This window comes from Hibiscus syriacus, unplaced genomic scaffold (assembly GCF_006381635.1).
Source record: "Hibiscus syriacus cultivar Baekdansim isolate YM2019G1 unplaced genomic scaffold, ASM638163v2 tig00018586_pilon, whole genome shotgun sequence".
Lineage (NCBI taxonomy): Eukaryota > Viridiplantae > Streptophyta > Magnoliopsida > Malvales > Malvaceae > Hibiscus > Hibiscus syriacus.
The window spans coordinates 309,384-332,759 of NW_024062441.1; the positions used below are offsets into that span (position 1 = coordinate 309,384).

Consider the following 23,376-nt stretch of genomic DNA (forward strand, 5'->3'; position numbering starts at 1 on the left):
TAAAAATTACAAAATGGTCACATGACTATTTATATATTCTAAATTCGTCATTTTTCCAATTAAATTTTGATGGCACATCTTAGCTGGACGTTAACTTGCTGATTGAGATATAATAAAAATAATATTTTAATGATGTCTAGTGACACCACCATTGCTTTCAAGTACTAACTTGATGACATAATGTTTCAAGTACTAGTTCAACGGCATAATGTAAACGGAGATTCGATCCGAAAAATATAGCTCAAATAGTTCTATGATCAAATTTTATCATATCTCAATCAACAAGTTAACTTTCAGCTCAAACGATTGTCAATTATTTAATAGAAAAGGATGAGTTTGGAACATATGAAAAGTTGGGTGACAATTTTTTAACTTTTAATAGTCGAAAGACTCAACAAAGCATCACCCTATAATTAGAAGATCATTTTATAACTTTTAATAATCGAGAGACTCTATAAAATATAACTCTGTAATCGGGGACCATTTGTGTATTGTATCCTTAAAATAATATTTCATGTGAGAACATCATAAGAGTTTAAAAGTGATTAAAATGTTAGATGAAATTGTTAAAAAATAACTTTCTGTCTATTTAAAATTTAAGTATAATGCCAAATGTTGATTTCCTTCAATATTTTTCTTTTCAGTTTTTATTTAAAAACAGTATATAATAAAAGAAAACAAAAAGAATGATTTGAGAAATAAAAATATTTGTATACAAAATAACAAAAATAACTGATATTCAATATTTAAAAACATAAAATACTCACTAATGAAATTGGTTCAAGTGGTAAGTAGCTTAATATTACTTAAGTATATCCCGAATTTGAGATATTATATATATATATAAGTCTCATTGATATACTTGACTATCAAAGTCTGGTGTACGATATAAGTCTATTCATATATGTTAAGACAAAATTTTAGAAACCGAAAGAAAAAAGAAAACATAAAATATTGGACATCAAACTAAGAAATTGAGTGTAAAAAATATGGTTAGGTAAATATTAATATATGTATGATATATGCGCGCAGACATGTTTCTGGTTATTAGCGCTAAAATGCTGTTTAAAGCTTTTAAAAAGAGACTACTAAATTTAAGCAAAAATTGATTACTTGAGACCAAAGCCAGCGTGCCAGCGTGCCAGCACACTCGTCCATTCCGCCCTTTGTTTTTTAAGGATAAACTACACCATTCATCATTCAACTATCTTCTCATTCATATTTTAGTCACTAAGTTTAGAAATTTTAAATTTACTCACTCAAATTTTCTTTTGGCGCCCTACCGTTTTATCTCTAAAACTGTGGTGACATAGTATTTTTATTAATCTGAGCCTCCACTTCCATTGTTTTGAACCAAAATTTTTCTCCAATTGTCAAGTTTTCCCAGAAAATTATGTAATCTAAACAATATTCTAAATCAAATCCCAACAACCACATAAGACCAAAGTAAGAATAAGAATAAAACTAACAAATAAAAAAACAAAAATGGAAAAAATAAGCTAACAGAGGGTAGTGCACGGGGTTAGTGTTTCAAGTCCTTCCTTTGCTTGTTTTTGTAAGTTGGAAAGCCCCATGTAGAGACTATTAAAGATTGGATTGCCCCTTCCCTTGACCGTTGGATGCTATTGTGAGACTGAGAAAGAAATCAATGGGATACACACAACCTTAAATCCAAGTGTTTCTCATATTCTAATAAATCTGGGCTTTGGTTCTAGATCCCAACAATCAAAAAATAATATATGCAATGGAGAATAATATATTTATTTCAGGTTTTGATTTGAGTTCTTGTGGCTTTTGGTTTAGTTTCATGAAGATCTGAGTTGAGATTGAAAAGGAAAATGAAAAACTTTCTTTTGATTTTTGTATTAACGCAAATGGTGACCGGAAAATATGGTGATATATGACAACCAACATCAACACTAGATCTATAGAGTTTGGGTACTTCCGGGTCAAATGGACATTAAATTTACATTTAAAATGGTGAGACACATTCAATATAAAATTTTGAGTCATTAAACTCCGACAAATGTGGTCGACAATGGTCAAAAAGACGGCAAATATGATGGTCGGAATCTGAGTTCATTCAGGTTGAGAAGATAAGGGAAAGAAGAATAAAGAAGGAAAAAAAAGGGAAAATGATGAAAGAAAGAAAATAAATTTTTTTTATTTAGATCAAAATGATATCGTTTTATTTTAAATTTGATTTTCTGTAAGAATCCAAAACTATTTTGTTTTGGTGTTAGTTTCCATGTCATAAAGCCGTTAATTATTTAATGGTAAAGTGATCAACATTAGTAATTCAAAAGTTGAATGAATAAATTAAAAAAAATTCAATTGTAATGACTAATCTAGGAGTAAGAAGATAATTGAGTGATGAATCGTGTAGTTTACTCTTTTCATAATTATATCGTTACTCTGTCATCTTCATTGAATCTGGAAATGGCAAAATTCAAGTAATCTTGTCCCTATTGTGGCGCCCTATCACATAGTCTCTACTGCTAAGATTCATTTCCATGTTCCAACTTCCAAGTAATGTTGCTCGACTTATAGTGACTGTTGCACGCAGATCTTATCACTTCTCTTTTTTCATTTTTGTTTGGGAAGAGAGTGTAGCGCTGTACGATGGCCTTGTCTCGGCGGCGCAAAATTCATCCCCACCGCCTCCGGTCTCTGGTTCAGGTTTTATCCGTCTTCTTCGGTGCTCTTCTAATCCTCTTCGCCATCCTTTCCTTTCTATCTCCTTCTCCTGAAGAATCGGAAGACTTCCACCTTCGACGCCATCACACCTCTGTATTGGCTCTCTCCCTCGATATGCCTTTTTTTTAAGTTATCTTTGAATTTATGTGTGATTATGTGTATGTATAATTGATTCTCTTTTCCCTCCTCTAGGTTAATGCAGTTGTCCAGGATACAGTTACAAATGGAGGCTCTGTTTTCAGTATTCCAGTTAGGGCTTGTTCTTTACTTGTATTATTATTTGCAGTTTTAGCAAGATTATGCGCTTTGGTTTAGGTTTCATTGGATCCTTACCATTGGTTAATTTGCAATATTGGTTTTTGAAAATCAGAGTAGCGGAGGAAAATTAGATCGTGATATATGGAGTTCGAGAAATGCTAAATTCTTTTATGGATGCAGTAATGCCAGCGCCAAATTTGCGAGTTCGTATAATCATTTTTTCCTCCAATTTCGCTAATTAGATGTACATTTTTACAAATTAAAAAAATACACATTTTATTTGTAACGTGTAAGGTTCTATGAAAATGGATTTGGGAAACATCAAATACAATGATAAGATAAAAGAATTGAGATGGTTTAGGGTTTTTAAATTGGTTTGGACAATTATGAAATTGCATAAAAACCTTATGTAGTAGAAACACATTAACTCGTCGATTGTATTACAGAAGCTGAAGCTGTTACGCATCCCACTCGGTACCTGGCTATTGCCACAAGTGGAGGTTTGAACCAACAAAGAACTGGAGTAAGTGTTGTGGCTACTTTACGATACATTTATTTTATTTCCTATTGTTTTGTAGAATTTTCCAGTCTCATTTGATGTCATAAATACAATTTAACATTTATGCTGATTGGTGCTAAATGTATATAGATTTAACAGTTATACATTGGCAGAACTCAAAGATACATGCTCTTCATTATTGGTCAGTGTGGAGTTTTGTACTATTCTATTTGAATTGTAACTGAGCATATAAAATGGATTGGAATTGTACAATAAAGTGGCTGCTTGACTTATTGGCCCCAATCGACAACTTATATTGTTCAAACAGAATTTTTTCTGCCACAAACAGAAAATATTTAATGGGTTGAGTGTCTACTGAAAGCTTTGGAAAAGCACACGCACGCTTTCTTCTGATTCAAACTGATGGAAAATTTAATGATCTACTCCCATGCTTAAAGCTGTTGGCCTTTCAGAACATACTTTGAGCTTTCTATTAGTATTTACCGTCCATGTCTCAAGATCACAATAACGTGAATACTTTATTTTATCCCTCAATGCTTTTTTGTAGTTGAGCTTACTATCAATGCATGTCGCAGATTACGGATGCTGTTGTTGCTGCTCGAATTCTGAATGCTACTCTAGTTGTTCCAATGCTGGACCAAAAATCATTTTGGAAGGATGCAAGGTTTGTTATAGAATGAAAGATATTCACTATTTAAGTTTGTAACTTTGTTTAGCCATCTTATCTAAATAGATAAAATCTGGATGAATTGAGCTGTTAAGCTGTTATGTGACATTTTCTACTTTTTCATGTCCAGTAACTTCACAGATATCTTTGATGTCATATCATTTTTGTCAAAAGATGTTAAAATCATAACGCAGCTGCCTAAAAGGGGAGGGAGGACTTGGACTCCATACACCATGCGTATTCCACGGAAGTGTAGTGAAAGATGTTATGTAAATCGTATATTGCCGGTTCTTTTGAAAAGGCATGTAAGTTCCTTATTTTCAAAATTTTCAGTCAATATTATATATTTATCCCCTAGCTGGTCACGGAATACTTTTGGATTGCTTGTCCTTTTTTTGTGTTTGTAGTGGCTGCCCTGTATTTTCTATCTTATTCTTTTCCTCATAGAGAAATGTCAAATATGTTGCTTAAGCATGCTCATAAATGTTTGTTTACCACTTTCCTGGACCTGAATGGCATATTGACATGTTATTTAGTCACTCTTCTGTATTTCAATATGTCAATATTCCAACATAGTTGTTTCTGTTTTCACCAGTCAATACCGTGATTATTACAATCTCTGATCTATTGTACACACAGGTCTGGTTTTGTGTGGTTTAAGTTCTAGCTTTACCTTACTAAGCTTCTCTATCAATTAAACACAAAACACTGTTCATTGGAGCCTTTAGAATCTCAAAGTGTCACTCTTTTCAACTTCTGATCATTACTATATTGCACATAAATTGCTTCTTTCCTACATAACTATTGTATCTCATCATTGTTATAAGTTATGCATTGCCTTTAAAATGGTTTACTAACATTATTTGAAGCTTCTGCTATTTAAACCAGAGGCTTAAGGTTCTCATGTTTAAAATGTTCTGCTTTATCGTAAGTTGATGTTTTTTAATGAAATTGAGACCTAGCTATGAGATTATGAAATGCTATGAACTATTTGAGCAACAATCACTCATGAGAATTGTAAAAAAAAAAAGCGATTTATGATTTTGACCTCTTCATACATCACTGAAGCCCATATTTGGTGTATACCTTTTGATTTGACCCATCTAATGCACAGGTTGGGAATATGTATAGGGACCTCTGGCTTGTAGGTAGCATCCTTAATGGGAGTCTTATTTGTTTGTGATGTAAATGTTTGGAAAATATATGCATTTTTATGTATATAATATGTCTATGAAACGATTATACTGAATGTGCATTTCTTGCATTTGAGCTGAAGATGATTGTGTTTGGTCCAGCTCATTGAGCTTGTGTATGAACCAAATAACCAGGCCACTAGCCTATACTCTTGTCCTCTAAAATCTGTCTTATATCTGATGGATTAACTAATGGCACTTCTTGTTATCACGTGAAGAATGCAGTTCAGCTCAACAAGTTTGATTACAGACTTGCCAATAAATTGGATACAGATTTGCAGAAGTTAAGATGCAGAGTAAACTACCATGCTCTTAAGTTCGCTCACCCTATTCTAGAAATGGGTAAAATGCTAGTTCAGCGAATGCGGATTAGGAGCAAGAATTATATTGCTTTGCATTTAAGGCATGTATCATTATCTTTCGCCCTGTATAACTATCATGCTATGCTTACAGTTGTGTACTCCGTGCCACCTAGACTATATATCTTAACTCCTTAAGGTTCAAAACTGCATAACTTTCATGCATGATACGGATATAAGAATGTATTTGCTAAGTATACATATCCCTCCAAGGTCTTTACGCTTGGTATATGGAAGCATGACCATTTGAGTGAGATCAAATTTCAGTTGTTTCAATGAAATGTCTTTGTCTCATGTTTTCAGAGATAGACCATCAACCAAATTCACATGATAGATATGCACATATATTGCAGTGAATCAATGCATCATTCTTTTGAAGCAATGGCTTTTCCATTCAATAATAAAGGACAGATTTGAGGTTATTGATGTAGCCGAACAAATTTGTGACAGGTTTGAGCCTGATATGCTTGCATTCTCGGGCTGTGATTATGGTGGAGGTGAAAAGGAAAGGAATGAACTAGGTGCTATAAGGAAGAGGTGGAAGACTTTACATGTAAGGCTTAAGTTTCATACTCTAATAATTTTATGCATCCTCATTCTTATTTTTTACTGGCCAATAATTTGGAGCTTGGAAAGTAAATTCCTTTGTTTCCATTGTTACGGTCACCCAACATTAATTGTCAGTTTAAAAATATCATTGTCTATTCCATGAGGCGGAAACATCCTAAAAGATTTAGGTACAGTCGAGTGAAGATTTTATAAAGAGTGGGAGAGGCTAAAAGCGTTGCATATAAAATCATGAAGTGACTGCTATAGTGGGAAAATAAGCTGTTGTCCTTTTAAATTCTCCAATTGTATTAATTTTATTCCCATCACTCCGGCCCAATCTCAGACCTAATGCATATGCTGTACGGTGTCTGTTACTGATTTGCAGAAAAACAATCCGGATAAGGAACGGAGGCAGGGAAGATGCCCACTTACCGCAGAGGAAGTTGGTCTGATGCTTAGAGCTCTAGGATATGGAAGTAATGTTCATATCTATGTGGCATCTGGTGAAGTTTATGGAGGGGAGGAAACTTTGAGACCTCTGAAAGAACTCTTCCCGAACTTCCATTCAAAAGATACCATTGCCACAAAGGAAGAATTAGGGCCATTTTCCTCATTCTCTTCTAGACTGGCTGCACTTGACTTCATTGTTTGTGATGAGAGTGATGTGTTTGTCACTAACAATAATGGTAACATGGCTAGGATACTAGCTGGAAGAAGGTAAAAACGTCCTGCTTTCAATCCTTCCACTCCATAACAGTATATAACAGCTGGCTAACTTTTTCCATTGTATTATGGCAGGAAATATTTTGGACATAAACCTACTATTCGTCCAAATGCTAAAAAACTATATCGTGTGTTCTTAGGTAGAAAGAACATGACATGGGAGGAATTTGCCTCTAGAATTCGTACTTTGCAGAGAGGTTTTATGGGGGAGCCAATGGAGGTCAGGGCAGGAAGGGGCGAGTTTCATGAGAATCCATCCACCTGTATATGTGAAGATTCAGAGGCAAGGGGAAAGGTAAAGGCAGATTCAAAACACAAGAAACATAGAAAAATGGATGATTCATCAAAAAAAGATGTTATGGCCATTGATGATCAGAATGGTTATGATGAAAACGATGTGCCAGAATGGCCTGATCTGTTGGATGAGGAAGAGGACCAAAGTGGGACACAAGAGAAGCTCCTTTATAATGCAACAGGTTCGGATTATGATGCATTCAGCTCTGATGAACAACCTGAGTTGGAAGTGATGATTTCAGACTGAATAGAATGAGTGACAAATTGATTCATGAAATTCCTTCTCTCTCCTTCGGTTATAAGAGACATATTCATAGTTTTGTTGATGGAAGCTCAAAATGCCCTTCTGTCTATTAATCCCCCCTGGTTTTCTCTGCAGTTGTTTTCTGGTTGAGTTTTTTTGATTTCCAGGAACATTCAACTTATGAAGCAACAAACGGACGGCAGATCAAATATGGAACTTTCTATTCTATTTAGATGATGTTCCACAACAAGGTACAAAAGTATTATAGGATGAATTCAGGGAAATACCGGTTTCCGTGGCATTTGTTTAATCAAGTCATTGAAAAAACAAAAGTTAGAAATATCAAATATGGGCATGGTTCAAAAGTTTTTTCCCCAGTTATTTTTGGTTATGCGAGAGATCATTCATATTCATATAGTTAGTTGCTTGCTTTCTGTGTATTAGCAAAGCCGATGTAAATTTTATCCTTCACTTCTTTTGGTAATCCATCTGATCTTATCGTGCATGAAAAAGATAATTTTTTGTGTGAACTTCAGCCGCTTTATTCTCGTCGGCTGAGAAAATCATTTTCCTTTTACTGAATTTTGTTTCTTTATTGGAATTTAGCAATCACTCATGTCTCTATGGGTGAGACAAATGTCCTCTTAAACATGATAGCTACGTAATTGCTGCTTATCAGCTACATGATAGTATCTCTCCTTAAAAACAATCTACATAAGTAGTAAATAAAATTTCAAGTAAAAAGAAGCATGTCCAGGTAAAAATGATACAACTTTTAAGTGATTAAAGTGTCTTATAAAAAGCTAATATATATATATATATAATATCAGCGAAAGTAAGGTTTTAGCAAATAACTAAAAACAAATTACTAATTCCCCATGGTGTGTTGGAATTATCAATAATACAGTTAAGAACGCAAATTGTGGAAAACGAATGGCAACTCCAGATCAGCAGAATGCCCCCGATAAGTCAAACCCGAAGCCAAGAACGCAATCAGGACAATTTTATGACACTTGGCTCCTGCTTCTTGTACAAATTATTAATATAATGACATAATTTCAATATTTTTATAGTCATTAATTTAAAATATAATTATCATATAAATTAACAGCGTTTAAAAATATATAATAAATTAACCTTTTTAGTAATCAGAACACAAGTATTAACCTGACCAGGATATATTTATTATATAAAATAAATTAACATCATTTAAAACTATATAATTTATAATGTTTTAAATAAGTTAAAAATAATATTAACAAAAACACAAATATTTCTTTCATTCGTTCTTTCTTGACTTCTGTTCGGGTCATCATGAATTTCAACCTTTTTAATATATTCTTTCGGAGCATTAAACCATCCATCACAAATGCTTGCCACTAAAAGTTGAAGGAATTCCCACTTGACATTTTGTTTCTCATCGACAATTTCTTAAAATAATTTAGATTGACATGAAGAAAGTGAAAGGAGCAGCAGTTGATTTATTTAATAAATATAAACTCATTTTTGAAGAAGTAAGTCAAGCTACACAATGAAGTGTCGGTTAAGAGAAACAAAATGTCACAACTTGAAGAAGTAGAATGTTCAACATGTCAAACAAAAGAAGTAGATATCCATCGAATATGAACGCTCTGAAAATTTTCACAACTTATCATTAATAAAGTCGGATGTTGACAATACTTATTTGTTTCCTTATTCATTTTGGTCTTAAAGTATGAACAAATGGTCCCCAAATACTTGAATTTATGCTTGATGTGTTTAAAGTGTTCGGTGGATTACCTTATTTATCCAATTGATCGACTCGAGTAAATGCTTGTAATAATAATGTTAATTAAGAATCTTCAATGGATTATCAATTATTTCCCGAATTATTTTTTTCTCCTATTGTTAGTTGTGATTATATTAGTGATAAAATTTGAAATGATAATATTATTAATAATTGTACAATGGTTGATTTTGACCCTTGAATTTCTCAACATTTCTAATTTAACCCCCAAACAACTAAATTTTACAATTTAACCCAAACTTCATATATTAAATTAGAAAGAAAAAAAAACCCTTTTGAATCTATTCAAAAGTTCTAGAACCGAAATTTAGGACATGACACGGATACTCATGTATATCTATCCACATTATGATACCATGACTTACAAATTGTCTAGGTCTATTTGCATTTCAATTAATGTTTCCACTTCTATGATTAGTAGTTTCAATTTCATAATACTAATAAAATTCAGCTAATAAATAATTGTTCATTTTAAAGATTGGATATATCAAGTTCACTTTAGTGAGCTTATGTGGCACTTTAACTCTGATGGAACTGTGTGGATTAGGTTTGGGATGTTATAATTATTTTCTAGTCTATAATATTTTTAATGATGCGACAAAATAAATATATATATATAAGCATTTCTATAAGGACGAAGTAGTTTATGTCAATCTAACGGTGGATTTTTATTCCGTTATATTTAAGTCAATTTGACAAAACATAAAAGTTTAAGGGTAAAAATGAGATATAATAAAATTATAAGTGTTGCAACAACTAAATTGACAAAATTAAAGCGCAAAAAAAATAATTTTACCGAAAAAATCAAATTGAAATTCTTTAAAAATCTACAGATGGGGGAAAAAGAGTCAAAGCATGATGTGTTTTGTACCCGTTGCTTAAACTTTTGTGGTATGTTTGTGCATTTGGGTGAGGGGGGGTGGGGTATGCAATTTCCAATGCCAATACCCATAACCCATGTGTTCTTACTCTCTTTCAACGCTTGTCTCCCGTCATCTGCTGCTTTCCCTGATGTCTCCCCCCATACCTATATGTGTACGAATGGAACCTCTCCATTTTTATTGCTAGGTTTCTCAATTTTAATATTTCACGTCATACTATTCTTCATTATGACATTAATAAATACTCCATGACCGCTCCTCTAAACTCAATAAGTTATACATGTAGAAAATCGTCGAATAGTAAGTAGAGACGAGAATAACCTCCCCATTAATCTTACGAACTAGGAGCTAGGTTAGACAAAAACCTATTAGCTAGATTTATATCTCTACCTTAGACCTAGATAAGGCTTATATAAAAGCTTAACTATTCAATCCTCAAAACAAAGCTAGAAGGAAACTTATTTCTAGCGTATTATGTAACACTTTAACATTTCTAGTACATATAAAAGAGCAGAGTTCTTCCTTTTATTTAAACATTACAAATCCTACTAGTAATAGGATTGAGTGCCTTATGTCATCTGTCATGTTGTCGTGGCATTAAGATGCCTTCATTGTGTTGCTACAGTGAGGCTGACTTCCTCCTGGCTGAATGTGTCAAGCTACCTCTGCATTAACCAACCAAACAAGCCCAGATGTCTCCACCCTCTAACGCCATTGAGTTGCCTCCACTGGACCCCAAGCTCACGACTTATAAAAATCACCCAAAAGGATGGAGAGCCTATGCTCTAACCATAAGAGTAATTTTATTATGCCTTGACGAAATTTGAGATGTTATTTACCCAAGCGAGAGGTATTTCAACACTTTGCTTTTATCAAGGCAAAGATGCCCAAGTCATTCCTACGTATTCAAAGTGTGGAGATGCATCTGTTACACATGTTTTACATTTTTGAAGACCAAGTTAACCCTTTTAAACCAGTGGAGAACGTGGAGATGCATCTACTCCTCAATAAGTCTTCAACTTTAACCAACAAAGTTGGGATGCCTCTGTCACAATAACAGGAATTATTCCATTACCACCTCACAAACAAAGCGCTGAGAAGCTTCCACTTGAAGCGTCGAGATGTCTCTACCTAACTCATGCCGGGAATGAGTTGTCTAAAACTCTAATTGTCATAGCTTTGCGGGTTGGCCTAAAAGTGCATTCGAAGAAGTGTTTCGCAATTTAATTTGTGCACTGCAATTCTTGTTTTCTTCTTCCTCGAAACAATTTTATGTTATGTTCGTAATTATTGTAAATTTATTAAAAATATTACGTATTTTTATAATGTTTTCTCTCATTTAATATTTAAAAACGATAAACCTTAAACCCATATATTCTTACATATTTTTGTATAATCTATAATATTAACCTATACGTCCTTATATTTTATAATGATTAAAAGATATTCTAAATACTTAATTCCTAATATATTAATAAATCATAAACATTCAAAACAAAATTAATAATAAAATGAAATACTCTAAGAATTTATTTTGATTAAAAAATAATTTAAGGATTAAATTAAAAAATAAAATATTTAAGAATTTTTGTAAGTTTAATATTAAATTTAATAATTAAATATTAAATTCCTAAATCACTCACTCAATTATAATTTTTTTTAATTTGAGTTATTATAAAGTAATATATTTTAAAAAAAAATTCAACTATTTAATTATAAATACTAAAATATTCTTAAATGCATCATATTCTAATATAAAACCTCTGGTAATTTATAATCACTAAATCACTTAATTTGTACGTACCACTACGAACTTAATTTTTATTTATGGAATCAATTAAAATATAGAGAACATTTCTAAATATGTAGTAGAAGATAAGACGAAAAAACCCTTGAAGCAAATGAAGGAAATCCAAATGGAGGAGGACAATTTGGAGACAATAATCGCCATAGGACATTTAGCCTATTATAATAGTAGCAGATTATTTGTCATTCAAAAGGGACAAAAGGCTCTGTCATCGCATAATGAAGGGCTGAAAGAGACGAACGCAAACACAGAGACAGAGAGAGAAGAGAAAGCTCTGTTGCAGTTTGCTGCCACCTCTCTCTCTCTTTCACACATTTTTGGGGAAAACTCGCTTTCTCTCTCAATCACTAAGTCGACGTCGGCTACCCTTCCTTCCTCCACACCAAAGCTTTCTATCCCTTCCCTCTTCCATTTTTCTTTGAAGATCGGAGACGAAGAGGTTTCTCTATGGTTATAATTTATAAATTAGTCTTCTGACTCAACTCACCCCCTAGTTATGGGCTGCTGCGAATCGGCCTTTCTCAGGAAGCCTGACTCGGTGCACAAATCCAATTATAGCCACCACCTCAACGTCAACAACAACCAAAACAACCGCGTAACTCAGACCAATAATGGCCCTTCCTCGCCTTCAAATGGTGGGAAGGATTCCCTTGCCGGTACGGCTTCGGCCTTCCCTGATTTCTCCGAGTTTTCCCTAGCTGAGCTTAAGGCTGCCACCAATAACTTCAGCTCCGATTTCATTGTCTCCGAAGGCGGTGAGAAGGCCCCCAATGTTGTCTACAAAGGCCGCCTCCAGAACGACAATAATCGCCGTTGGATCGCCATCAAGAAATTCACCAAATCTGCCTGGCCCGATACCAAACAATTTGCCGTATGTCCTCTTTTTCTCTCCCCCTCATGGCCTCAAATCATTGTGTTATTTAAATTTTAGGAACCCTCTTATTGTTCTTTTGTTCCTCCTTAAAGGATGAAGCTCTGGGTGTTGGCAACTTGAGAAATAAGAGAGTGGTTAATTTGATTGGGTATTGCTGCGATGGCGACGAGAGACTGCTTGTTGCCGAATACATGCCCAATGATAACCTTGCAAAGCATTTATTTCACTGTATGGTTCTAGTTTTTGCTACCATTTTTGTTTTCTGAACAAGAAAAAAGCTCCATTCAATTCAATTTGAGTGCAATTATTACTTTCTCCGATCGAACTGTGTTAGGTGTTTATTGATGTGTATTGCTAAATTTGTTTCCAGCTAATTTCTCTCTCAACCAGTTAGATCCTACATGTAATATCTTAAGTTTTATTTTTCAATTAATTTAAATAACAACATATTGCTTTGCCAGTGAAAGCAGAATTTTTGGCTCACTCTTTACCTCTGATGTTTCATTTTGGCTTGAATATAATTTCAGTTCTTTATTTGCTTGGCAGGGGAAAACCAGACTATTGAATGGGCTATGCGATTGAGAGCTGCTTTATTCATGGCTGAAGCGTTAGATTATTGTAGTAGTAATGGTCGTCCACTGTACCATGATTTGAATGCATATAGGGTGCTCTTTGATGAGGTATTGCAACAACTCTCCTTTTTGTTTAGGCGTTTGTTTTATAGTGCATATTGAAACACTTTTAATGGTTTTGGAAGAATGGTGATCCACGACTTTCGTGTTTTGGCTTCATGAAGAACAGCAGGGATGGAAAAAGTTATAGTACCAATCTTGCATATACACCTCCCGAGTATCTAAGAAATGGTAACAGCCTTTTAATTTTTATCATTCTTTTACTTCTTCCTTACTCTTGTTAAGAGAGAGAAGATCAAAATGCCTTGGAATCTGTTTCTTTTCCTTAGTTTCTAGCTTTGCCTTGGGATTGAGTGTGTCTGAGAGCTTCGTCCATTTTATAGAAGATCATAATGCCTTCAGCTTCAATGCATTCCAAATGTGCAACTGTAAAATTTGAGAAAGACATAAGTGAACTAAATCTATTGTGAAAATTTGTTATTTAGAGCTTTTAAGTTTCTAGGACTGAATATTCTAAACATGGATTATTTGTTTTAGAATTGCTCTTAGCTTGAATGATTGATTCTGATTTGATTAAATAATTAACATGTGTTCTAGGAAGGGTTACTCCCGAAAGTGTAATATTCAGCTTTGGAACTGTCCTTTTGGATCTTCTCAGCGGAAAGCACATTCCTCCAAGTCATGTAAGTTATCTATTTACTACTCTTTAGTTTCTTGGAAATCTGTAATCTATATACATAATGAAGTGATTCCTAAATTTGAGTTGCGCATATTTGTGGTGATTAGACCTAAGGGAAAAACTGAATGATCATTTAAAATGGGGTTCATGTTTCAAAATGTTGATTATGTAGATACCAAGGCTCTGTAATTTCTCACAGATGGTCAAATTATAACCACACATGTTTAGCTTTGTTTTTATTGTATAATTTCAATGATTTGTTATGATGACTACACCTAATTTATGCAGGATGTTTTTTCATGAAGAATTAAGAAATAAAAAAATATTATTTCTGTGTCCACTTCAACTTTCCTGTCTTTAGTTCTACATCCCTATTTGTAAATTTTGGAGTATTATTTAAAAAAAAAAATTATTTATTCATATATTATTTTATGCAGGCTCTCGATATGATACGGGGAAAAAACATTCTTCTCTTGATGGATTCACATCTAGAGGGAAACTTTTCTACTGAAGAGGCAACCGTCGTTTTTGATCTAGCCTCACAATGTTTGCAATATGAACCAAGGGAGCGGCCAAAGACCAAAGATCTTGTCACCTCACTTTACCCATTGCAAAATAAACCCGATGTGAGTCCATTTTTTTCCTCCACTCTTCCCCCAAATTTCCACAATTTTCCTTTTTGGATATTCATGTGGAAATATTGTTTGCATTTGGTGTTCTGTTTTACGGGAATATCAGAATTCGTATGTTATCGGACTTTGAGGACTTGAGTCTTTTTTGTAGGTTCCATCTTATATGATGTTGGGAATTCCCAAACGTGAAGAGGGGCCTCCTACCCCTCAACAACCCCTGTCTCCAATGGGTGATGCCTGTTCACGGATGGATCTCACAGCTATCCATCAAATCTTGGTAATGACACATTACAGAGATGATGAAGGAACAAATGAGGTAACTGTATCATAAGTATGTAGATTTTTGGATGTTTGTATATTATATGTGGTACTAAATCCCTTTGGATATGGACTGGTTTAGCTCTCTTTTCAAGAGTGGACTCAACAAATGAGAGATATGTTAGAGGCAAGAAAGCGAGGAGATGTAGCATTTCGTGACAAAGATTTTAAAACTGCTATAGATTGTTATTCTCAGGTATACATTTTCATTTCTTACTGAGATGAACAGAATACATTCATTCACAGAATTTGTATGGTCCGAAAAGGGCACAGAGCCTGTGTTCTAATTAATTTACTTCATGGTGCTTCTTGTAAGTTATCAGTAGGAACCTGGGGATTTTTTGCCTTGTAGAAAATTGAGGGTGGGGAAATCTGAAACTCTTGTTGCTTGCTTGTATCATAGCATGTTTTGGCAGCACGATAGATACTTGGCACAAGGAAAAAGATGTCATTTTTATGCATTAATGCTTAATTTTGTCCATTTCGTTGCAGTTCATGGATGTTGGAACAATGGTTTCTCCAACCGTTTATGCACGTAGAAGCCTTTGTCATCTTTTGTGCGATCAACCAGATGCTGCCCTTCGAGATGCAATGCAAGCACAATGTGTGTACCCAGACTGGTCGACAGCATTTTACATGCAGGCTGTCGCCCTGTCCAAGTTAGACATGCAGAAGGATGCAGCTGACATGTTGAATGAAGCCGCTGCACTAGAAGAAAAACGGCAACGGGGCGGAAGATGATCTTGAGAAGTTGGTTCAAGTTTGTGGCTCTGTAATATTCTTATTTTTTTGTTGGGACGGGGCTAAAGATCGAAATTGTTTGTGAATGTTACAACCAAACACGCTGAGATTAATGTACGATGGAAGCTGGGATGGTGGTTTTGTGCAAAATGTTTGATAGTGTAACATCTGGGGAGGAAGGCATTTGTTTCTCGGTGCCGTAACTTGTTCCTGTTTAGTGATTTTAATTGAATTAATTGATTTGTTATGATTTTTGCTTGTCCTAGCGGAGAAATGTCGCCAAAATGTGTTTCCAGACTCGAATCACCTACTCCCCCCCTTTCACCACATCGTTTAATTTCTGTTCTGGGTAATGAAATCGCAATCACGAATCCCAATTTCACTCAAGAACAAACAATTGGAAGATAAAGTAACAAGAGTTTGATGATCGGTTATGAAGGTATTACCAAAAAGATCAATCTTGTACAAACTCTTAAACGACGAGACCGACTTAAGGATACCATAATTGGTAACCAAACCAAAAATCTCTTTGAATCCAATGACCCACTAGGGGAAAATCCACATTCATGGTTAGGATTTCAATCAAACAAGAGACTTTTAAAGATCCAATCAGGGATTCAAATCATGATCGTATTTTTAGACTTTTCCGTTATCGCAAGCACAACGAGCGCTATTACGATGATTACAGGTGTCGCGGACAAACAATAGTGTTTTCGAAGGGCACTGATATATTGAGGGCGCTATCGCAGTCGCGGGCCCTATTTAAATCTCCTGACAAAATGTTGGAGCAATTCAATTCTATCAAATTCTTCATCTAAGAAGTGCTTCAAACCCAGAAAAGCAAAACATTTGTGGCTGGAAACGTAAAGGATTTCAAGGGCATCCCGGATTGAGCAATTCAATTCTATCAAATTCTTCATCTAAGAAGTCAAGTGCTTCTAACCCAGAAAAGCAAAACACTTGTGGCTGGAAACGTAATTTCAAGGGCAGCCCAGATTGAGAGATCAATGAAAGAATTGAATCGAGATTGTCGTGAAAATCATAGAGAACGATGGTGGTGAAATTTGGAAATTGGAGAGGAGATTAGAAAGAGATTCGAGGGCTGGGTTGGTGATGGTGAGAGTGCGACGAATACGATTGGGGGAAGAAGGGGCGGAGTGGGTGATTAAAATATTATTAATTTATTAAAAAATAAATTAAAATTAATTGTTGATGTAACATATTTTAATTGGTCCTTCATTAATTTTTAACGGAATTAATGATTTAAGGTAATTGAAGTAATGATAAATTTCATATAATAAAATGTTCTAAAAAATATTTTAAGAAGTACAAATGATATACTTTAAGGGGTAATGATACATTTAAACTTAAATAAAAAAGTCTAAAATTATAAAATAAATCTATAATTTTATTTTCAAATAAAAGATTTTTAATGAAAAATATTGAAGAAAATAAATAGGAGTTAAAGGAATTGATGAAAAAAATTTAACCAAAGGACAAAATTTAACAAAATAAGAGTAAATTAAAGAAATAAAGTTGTTAATAATAAGAATTGGAGTTACATAGATATTTTATAGTGTTAATTGAATATATGATTTAAATTTGGTAAAAATAGACTTAAAATGAAAAAAATAAATAAAATAGGAAATTGATTTTCAAAAAGGGATTAAAGTTAAATAGGCATTCTACAATCATTTAGAAGTGTATGATTCAAATTTGATAAAAAAAAATAAACTTAAAATGAATGTAGAATTAAAGAAATAAAAAAGAATCAATGATAAAATTATAAAATATTTCAAATTATTTTTTTTAAATTTAGTAAATCAAAATTTAACTAAAATTTAAAAATTGAAATCAAAATTTCAGTTAACTTGAATAATTTAAAATTAAAAATATTTTTAAATATAATTAAAATTTACTCTTCCATAAAGCCATTATAAAGAAGATGATTTTTTTTCCTTGGTGAAATAGTATGAATTCATTGAAGTGAACCATACAAGGGATATATTACCATATGCCATTACAAAAAGAACATATGATAGTAAACAAAATAAAAAGTTCAACAAAGACAACCATGGCTGCAAAACCAATCATCCCATAACAATGCCCAAAATCTTATAACCCATTGACATCTTCATGTAATAAAGAACCAACCAGAGAAAGAGGAATATAAAAAACAGTGGGCTCCAAGCTATCACCAAATGAAGATTTAGCAAGCGCGTCTGCCACCTTGTTACCTTCGCGACGAACATGTTGAATTTTAGCAACCCAGTTGCGTTTCCGAAGATCTGCCAGATGCCAACTTAAATGGTGCACTACACTACGAAGGGTTCGGAGAGCTTCCAAACTGATAACCTTGAGTTCTATTTGACAAAAACCAGCATCCCAAGCTAATAAAAGTCCCGTATATGCGCGCCATACCACAGCTTCAAGAATTGAGCAAACACAATTAAACTTGGAAAAACCAAATTTCCATAAACCAAGATTATCCCGTGTCACTCCACCACATGAAGCGTGCCCATCCACTACACGACGAGCACCATCGGTATTAAGTTTTATCCAATTTTAAGGCGGTGGGAGCCAACGTGAAGGTCCATGGTTAAATGTAGAAGCAGTGACCGTGATAGAACGATGTTCCTCAGTCGCTTTTATTGATAATTCCACAAGACTTCGACTGCGCTCAATGATGCTTCCCCCACCTTCAAAAGGGCTCTCAAATACTTTGGCGTTTCTGTTTAGCCATATATTCCAAAGAACCGCACTAAACAGCAAATCCCAATTAACATTACATATGGCAAACCTGACTGAACCCGAATATTTGCAACCAACCAGCCAAACAAGCCACATAAAAACTTTAATTTTCGGTAATCCCCAAAATTTATGAAGAACTGTCCAAACGTTGTTCAAAGAATTGCTCGAAGCTCCATTACGAAGACCATAAGCTGATTTTATGGTGAACGCCAAGTCTTTAGCGCCATCCCAACCAATAACATCATGGATATGAGGCTGGGTTGGACCCTTAATAGCGGCTATTCGAAGCAAAACTTCGTGTGGGAGAAGATGGTAAAAAAGGTGCCAAGACCATTCCCTTTAGCATCAACCATTTCGGCAACAGGAGTATTACCCAGTTTGAGGAGTTAAAGATGGATTAACAAAATGAATTAAAGGGCCAATCTCTCCGATCCAAGAATCATATTGTTAGCTTTATCGATCAACCGAAATAGGCCAAGAGAGGGGTGAATTGGCTTTTCAAAGAATTTGGTGGAAGCAAAAAAAAAATTACATAATGATTTAGAGTGGTTTGATTTCTCAATTAAGTTTACATCCACTACCTTAACTTCTACACTAAGAATTTCTCAAATCCATTAGATTTGCTTACCTTTAAGGACAAAGTGAAACCTTACAAACACTTCAAAGTTTATACCTAAAATCTTGAACACACACTCTCCAAAAGAGTAATTACAAATTTAGCAAACAAATAAAAACCTCACAAGACAAAGTGTTTGCAAATGATAAGCTCTCACCCAAATCACACTTGAGCAAATTAAACAATAAAACTCACAAGTGTGTTACAGTGAAAAGATTGAGAAATTAATCACATAATTTCTTTGATATTAGATCAAAATGATGACTCTGGTTGAATGTTACGAACTAAACTTTATGTTTTTGAAAGTAATGTTTCAAAACAAGGAGCTTATTTGTTTGGTTTTTTTTATTTAAATATACATCATTTAAAAATAATTTATTATTTCAACACTCATTTTAGATTATTTTTTTAATCTAGCACCCTTTGGTACCATGTAAATGAAAGACACTTAATGTACAAGCTCTTTTCAGAGGGCTATTTTTACAAGAAGCGTCTTCTACTTACGTGACACACAAAAAAGTCAGAATTCTTAAAAATGGACTGAAATAAAAAAAATAGAAAAATAAGGGTAAAAAATATGAAAGAAAATAATATGGAATTTATTCAAAATGAGTAAACTTGTGTGGTGCGTGTCGAAGACACGTAATTGCACGAGCACAAACACGAGCCAGGTCGAGCGACGACAGCTATACACATTTATTAATGTAATAGATTTGATATTCAACATTGTTTCGGGCACAAACGCCACAATAGGTTGGTCATTTAGCGACGTTTATTCCTAAAAACGCCGCCAAATATGCAGTCCATTAGTGGCGTTTTGCCCCTAAAACGCCGCTAATCAAAATTGATTTTCAACATATCTTTTTCCTATTTTGTATTACCCATATTTAACTTTTAATAATATCCAACAACTGACAGTAAATTTAATTACAATTTGAATTAAGTAATAACAAAAAAAAATCAAAGTTTACAAACATCCAAGTTAAATGTAATGTATTTCAACATTTTTCAATAACATAAAGGAAGCATTAACGTAAGAAAACACTTAGAATGATGAATTCTTCGTTTGATTATGCTGCATCATCTGCCTCATAGCTTCAATTTGTTTTTGAAGTTCTTCATATTTTTCTTCTTCTGAAATGATGCTTCTCTCTTTGCTTCTGTCGCTGCTCTTTCTGCTTATCTCGCTTCAGCTTCGGCTTTTATTTGAGTAATTTTTTCATCAACTCGACTCAACTGTTGTTTTAATCGAATAACTTCTTGTTGAGAAGACTGGCTGTGTGATGGCATGTACTGAGACGAGCTGGATCCAAAAAATTTGGTTGGAGTAACGAAAGATCCCGGACAGCGAACTCGACCATATCTTTCAGGACCGAAAACTTCAGCAATAACTTGATTTTCAATCTCCTCCGCATTAATAGATGCATAGGATGAAGCCGTAGCTTCATACTCAACCCTTTCATCGCTTAATTTTTCCTGAAAATCAGTTAAGAATATAGAACAAATTCAAAAATTATTTAAAATACAAAGTTTTATACTATAAATATAACATAATGCAAATTTTATGTCCAGTAAATATATCATAATTTCTGCAGCTTCAGGAGCCATAGGAGGGCCATCTTTTTTTGTATGTGTCGTTTCGAAGAGCTTTATTTATCCAACTCTATTGATGGACGTGATTTCCTACAATGTAGAATATAAATTCATACTTACAAAAAAGTAATAAATAATAGAAAAAATGTTAATTACTATATGCTACCAACTTAAAATGACTATATGAATAATCATAATTAAAACGCGAATAACGGTTCATGAACTACACGAGCAAAGCTCTTCGATCCAACAGTGTGAGTAAACTTTTGTTGTTATCTACTAGCAATACCAACGTTCTCTCGGTCCTACAATTTGAACTCCACATGACTTATAAAGTCAATAATATAGCGACATAATATTATTTTTCAAGTGCGTCATACCTCTCTTTTCTTTGAACTCCAAAACCTGATTGTATCTTCCCATTGATATCTGAGCATTCTAGGTGGGACATTTTGCAGCTTTCCTTCAAGGTTGAGATTGTTCTTAAAATATTTCTTTTTAAAGAAACTCTTGTGGTCTCTTCATTTCTTTCCTAACGCTTGCTTCAAATATTCATCTGAGACCTCTAAAGAAAATTTCTCCTATAATTTACGCAAGTGTTGAAAGTAAATATATATTACTATTGAACTACAATGAATAATTTATTAGAATGAAATTATTACCTTAATGCAATCCACAGCCTGGTTTTTGCTACTATTCGACATCTCATCCATGACTCATAATTGATCGGTAGAAGACTTGCATTTCATGCAATAATGCCTAGGTAACATGATAGAACACGTGCTTTTATCCCAATAGGTTGACCGATATCGTTACTTGAAATTCTCATGTGGTCCCCAAGAAGAAGTTGGTACAATTCCTTCATTATCGTACGACCTCTACTCTTGCGCCTTTGACCATTTTCAGCTACATAAGAAATAATTTAGTGTAGGTTTTCAAAATCAAGTCAATAATAAAATCATACACCATTTAAATAAAGATTCGAACATTACCTTCAATTTCTACAGTTTCTTCAACTGTATTCGAAACTTCTGTAGATCCAACACCAATTAACTTTTCATTATTTGTTTCTTCCTCCTCTGTAGTAGCTCGAACAATCCGCAGATCACTTAATTTTCTCCTAGGCATAATATATGCAATAAATAAACAACAATATTAGTAAATACCGACAACAATACTATTAATATATATATTTGACGACTTCAACATATATAAATGATAACATTATAAATTACTCAATTAAGATATAAATTCAAACCATTGAATTTACAAAGTATTTAAAATAAGTTTGTAAATAAGAGCTTCATTTATATCTTCTTCCTCTTCATTAATAAGAATTTACCTAAGGAGGGTGAAAGAAAAGAGAGAGTATATATATAGCTTTATTACCATTTAGACATTTTTTTATTAATACCATTTGCACATTAAAATATGAAGAAAATAGTGTTTTTCTGTACAATATTGTATTAACAATAAGAGTTAAATTATTATTTATGGTTTTGTAGTAATCTTATTCCAACAAGAATTATTGATCAACTTTAAGACTACTCCTTAACTAAAATTAAAAGCTGAAGCGAGTTTGTTAGTCTCAAACCCTAAATCTGGACTTACCAAAAAAAAGTTAAAATAAAGCCAGAAACTTTTTACCTCAAAAGAGATACAATAGAAGCTTGATAACATCTGAAATAGCATAGTAATGTCAACACTTGAAGAAAATCAAAACTTTACGATACCAGAGTTTCATATCTTAAAGAAACAAAAAATAGAACTTGATAGTAACTATGTTAGCATGATGGCTTAATAAATCAGATCGGCAATAGAGGAATACTGTAATTTATGGTTTTTGTTAGACTTAAATCTTGAACTTTTTTAGCATCTTTTTCTGACTCAACATATTTTCAAGATTTTGTAGTTTGACTTAAACTTGAGTCACTTAACACTGACTGAATTTCATACTACTCATACATAGGAAGTAGTGACATGCTTGTTAATCTGGACATGAAGATCAAGACAAATAGAAAATTCTAAGGTAATGATACAAATCAAAAAGAGAGAAAGAAATACTTATGATATACCCTGATATGAAGATTAGAAAATCGGAAGTGTATGATGAACCTGATATTTCTGAAGTCCCAAACCAGCGAGTGAGACCACTTTAGCACACTGCACATTGTTAGAAATTTTAACTTTTATATATATTGAACTTATGCAGAAAGGGTACACAAAATTCTCAAATATTGAAAATTAAAGTAATATATAACCTGAAGAATTCAATTTAAAAATTCACACAATAAACAAAAAAGAAATATTTGAAGTATGTCTGCTTCTAGGTGCTTGTGAAACATTTATATGCATAAACTCATCTATATTGAAGTCATCCAGAACTTCATCTTCTTCCATACAAATTGAAAATTTTTCGTTTTCAAAATAAGAATATTAATAATACAAAAAACCCAGAAATTGAGGGCTTACGTCAAATCAGGCAACCAAAAAGGAACAAGTAAAAATCCTTATCTGAAGCAAAAAATTTCAGTAAATTTTAGAAATCATTACCTTTTTTTT

General features: G+C 33.4%; 2 protein-coding genes across 3 annotated transcripts in view; both read left to right on the forward strand.

The window, feature by feature from the left end:
- Positions 1-2,578: 2,578 nt before the first annotated feature.
- LOC120209302 (O-fucosyltransferase 16-like) lies at positions 2,579-7,712 on the forward strand. The gene is made up of 10 exons (XM_039208341.1): positions 2,579-2,790; positions 2,890-2,946; positions 3,068-3,158; positions 3,402-3,478; positions 4,051-4,139; positions 4,273-4,447; positions 5,554-5,738; positions 6,145-6,247; positions 6,629-6,960; positions 7,042-7,712. The coding sequence occupies exons 1-10, from the start codon at positions 2,623-2,625 to the stop codon at positions 7,505-7,507; spliced, it is 1,743 nt and encodes a 580-aa protein (XP_039064272.1). The 5' UTR covers positions 2,579-2,622; the 3' UTR covers positions 7,508-7,712.
- Positions 7,713-12,197: 4,485 nt separating this feature from the next.
- LOC120209301 (serine/threonine-protein kinase BSK1-like) overlaps positions 12,198-23,376 on the forward strand; it is a 56,226-nt gene continuing 45,047 nt past the window's right edge. The window contains exons 1-9 of one of the 2 annotated variants that reach the window (XM_039208339.1): positions 12,211-12,849; positions 12,945-13,080; positions 13,399-13,532; positions 13,610-13,715; positions 14,082-14,167; positions 14,601-14,789; positions 14,947-15,111; positions 15,196-15,309; positions 15,606-16,101. In XM_039208339.1, coding sequence (XP_039064270.1) covers positions 12,475-12,849; positions 12,945-13,080; positions 13,399-13,532; positions 13,610-13,715; positions 14,082-14,167; positions 14,601-14,789; positions 14,947-15,111; positions 15,196-15,309; positions 15,606-15,854 — 1,554 coding nt within the window. In that variant the 5' untranslated portion in view covers positions 12,211-12,474 and the 3' untranslated portion in view covers positions 15,855-16,101. Of the gene's footprint in view, positions 12,850-12,944; positions 13,081-13,398; positions 13,533-13,609; positions 13,716-14,081; positions 14,168-14,600; positions 14,790-14,946; positions 15,112-15,195; positions 15,310-15,605; positions 16,102-23,376 lie in introns of those variants that run through there. The other variant, XM_039208340.1, reaches the window with a different exon arrangement.

Excerpts from the sequence above, each read along its gene's own strand:
- LOC120209302 (XM_039208341.1), top strand. The coding sequence starts at position 2,623 with ATGGCCTTGTCTCGGCGGCGCAAAATTCATCCCCACCGCCTCCGGTCT. Across the intron at positions 4,140-4,272 it reads TCATTTTGGAAGGATGCAAG|TAACTTCACAGATATCTTTG; the intron begins GTTTGTTATAGA and ends TTTCATGTCCAG. Across the intron at positions 5,739-6,144 it reads TATATTGCTTTGCATTTAAG|GTTTGAGCCTGATATGCTTG; the intron begins GCATGTATCATT and ends AATTTGTGACAG.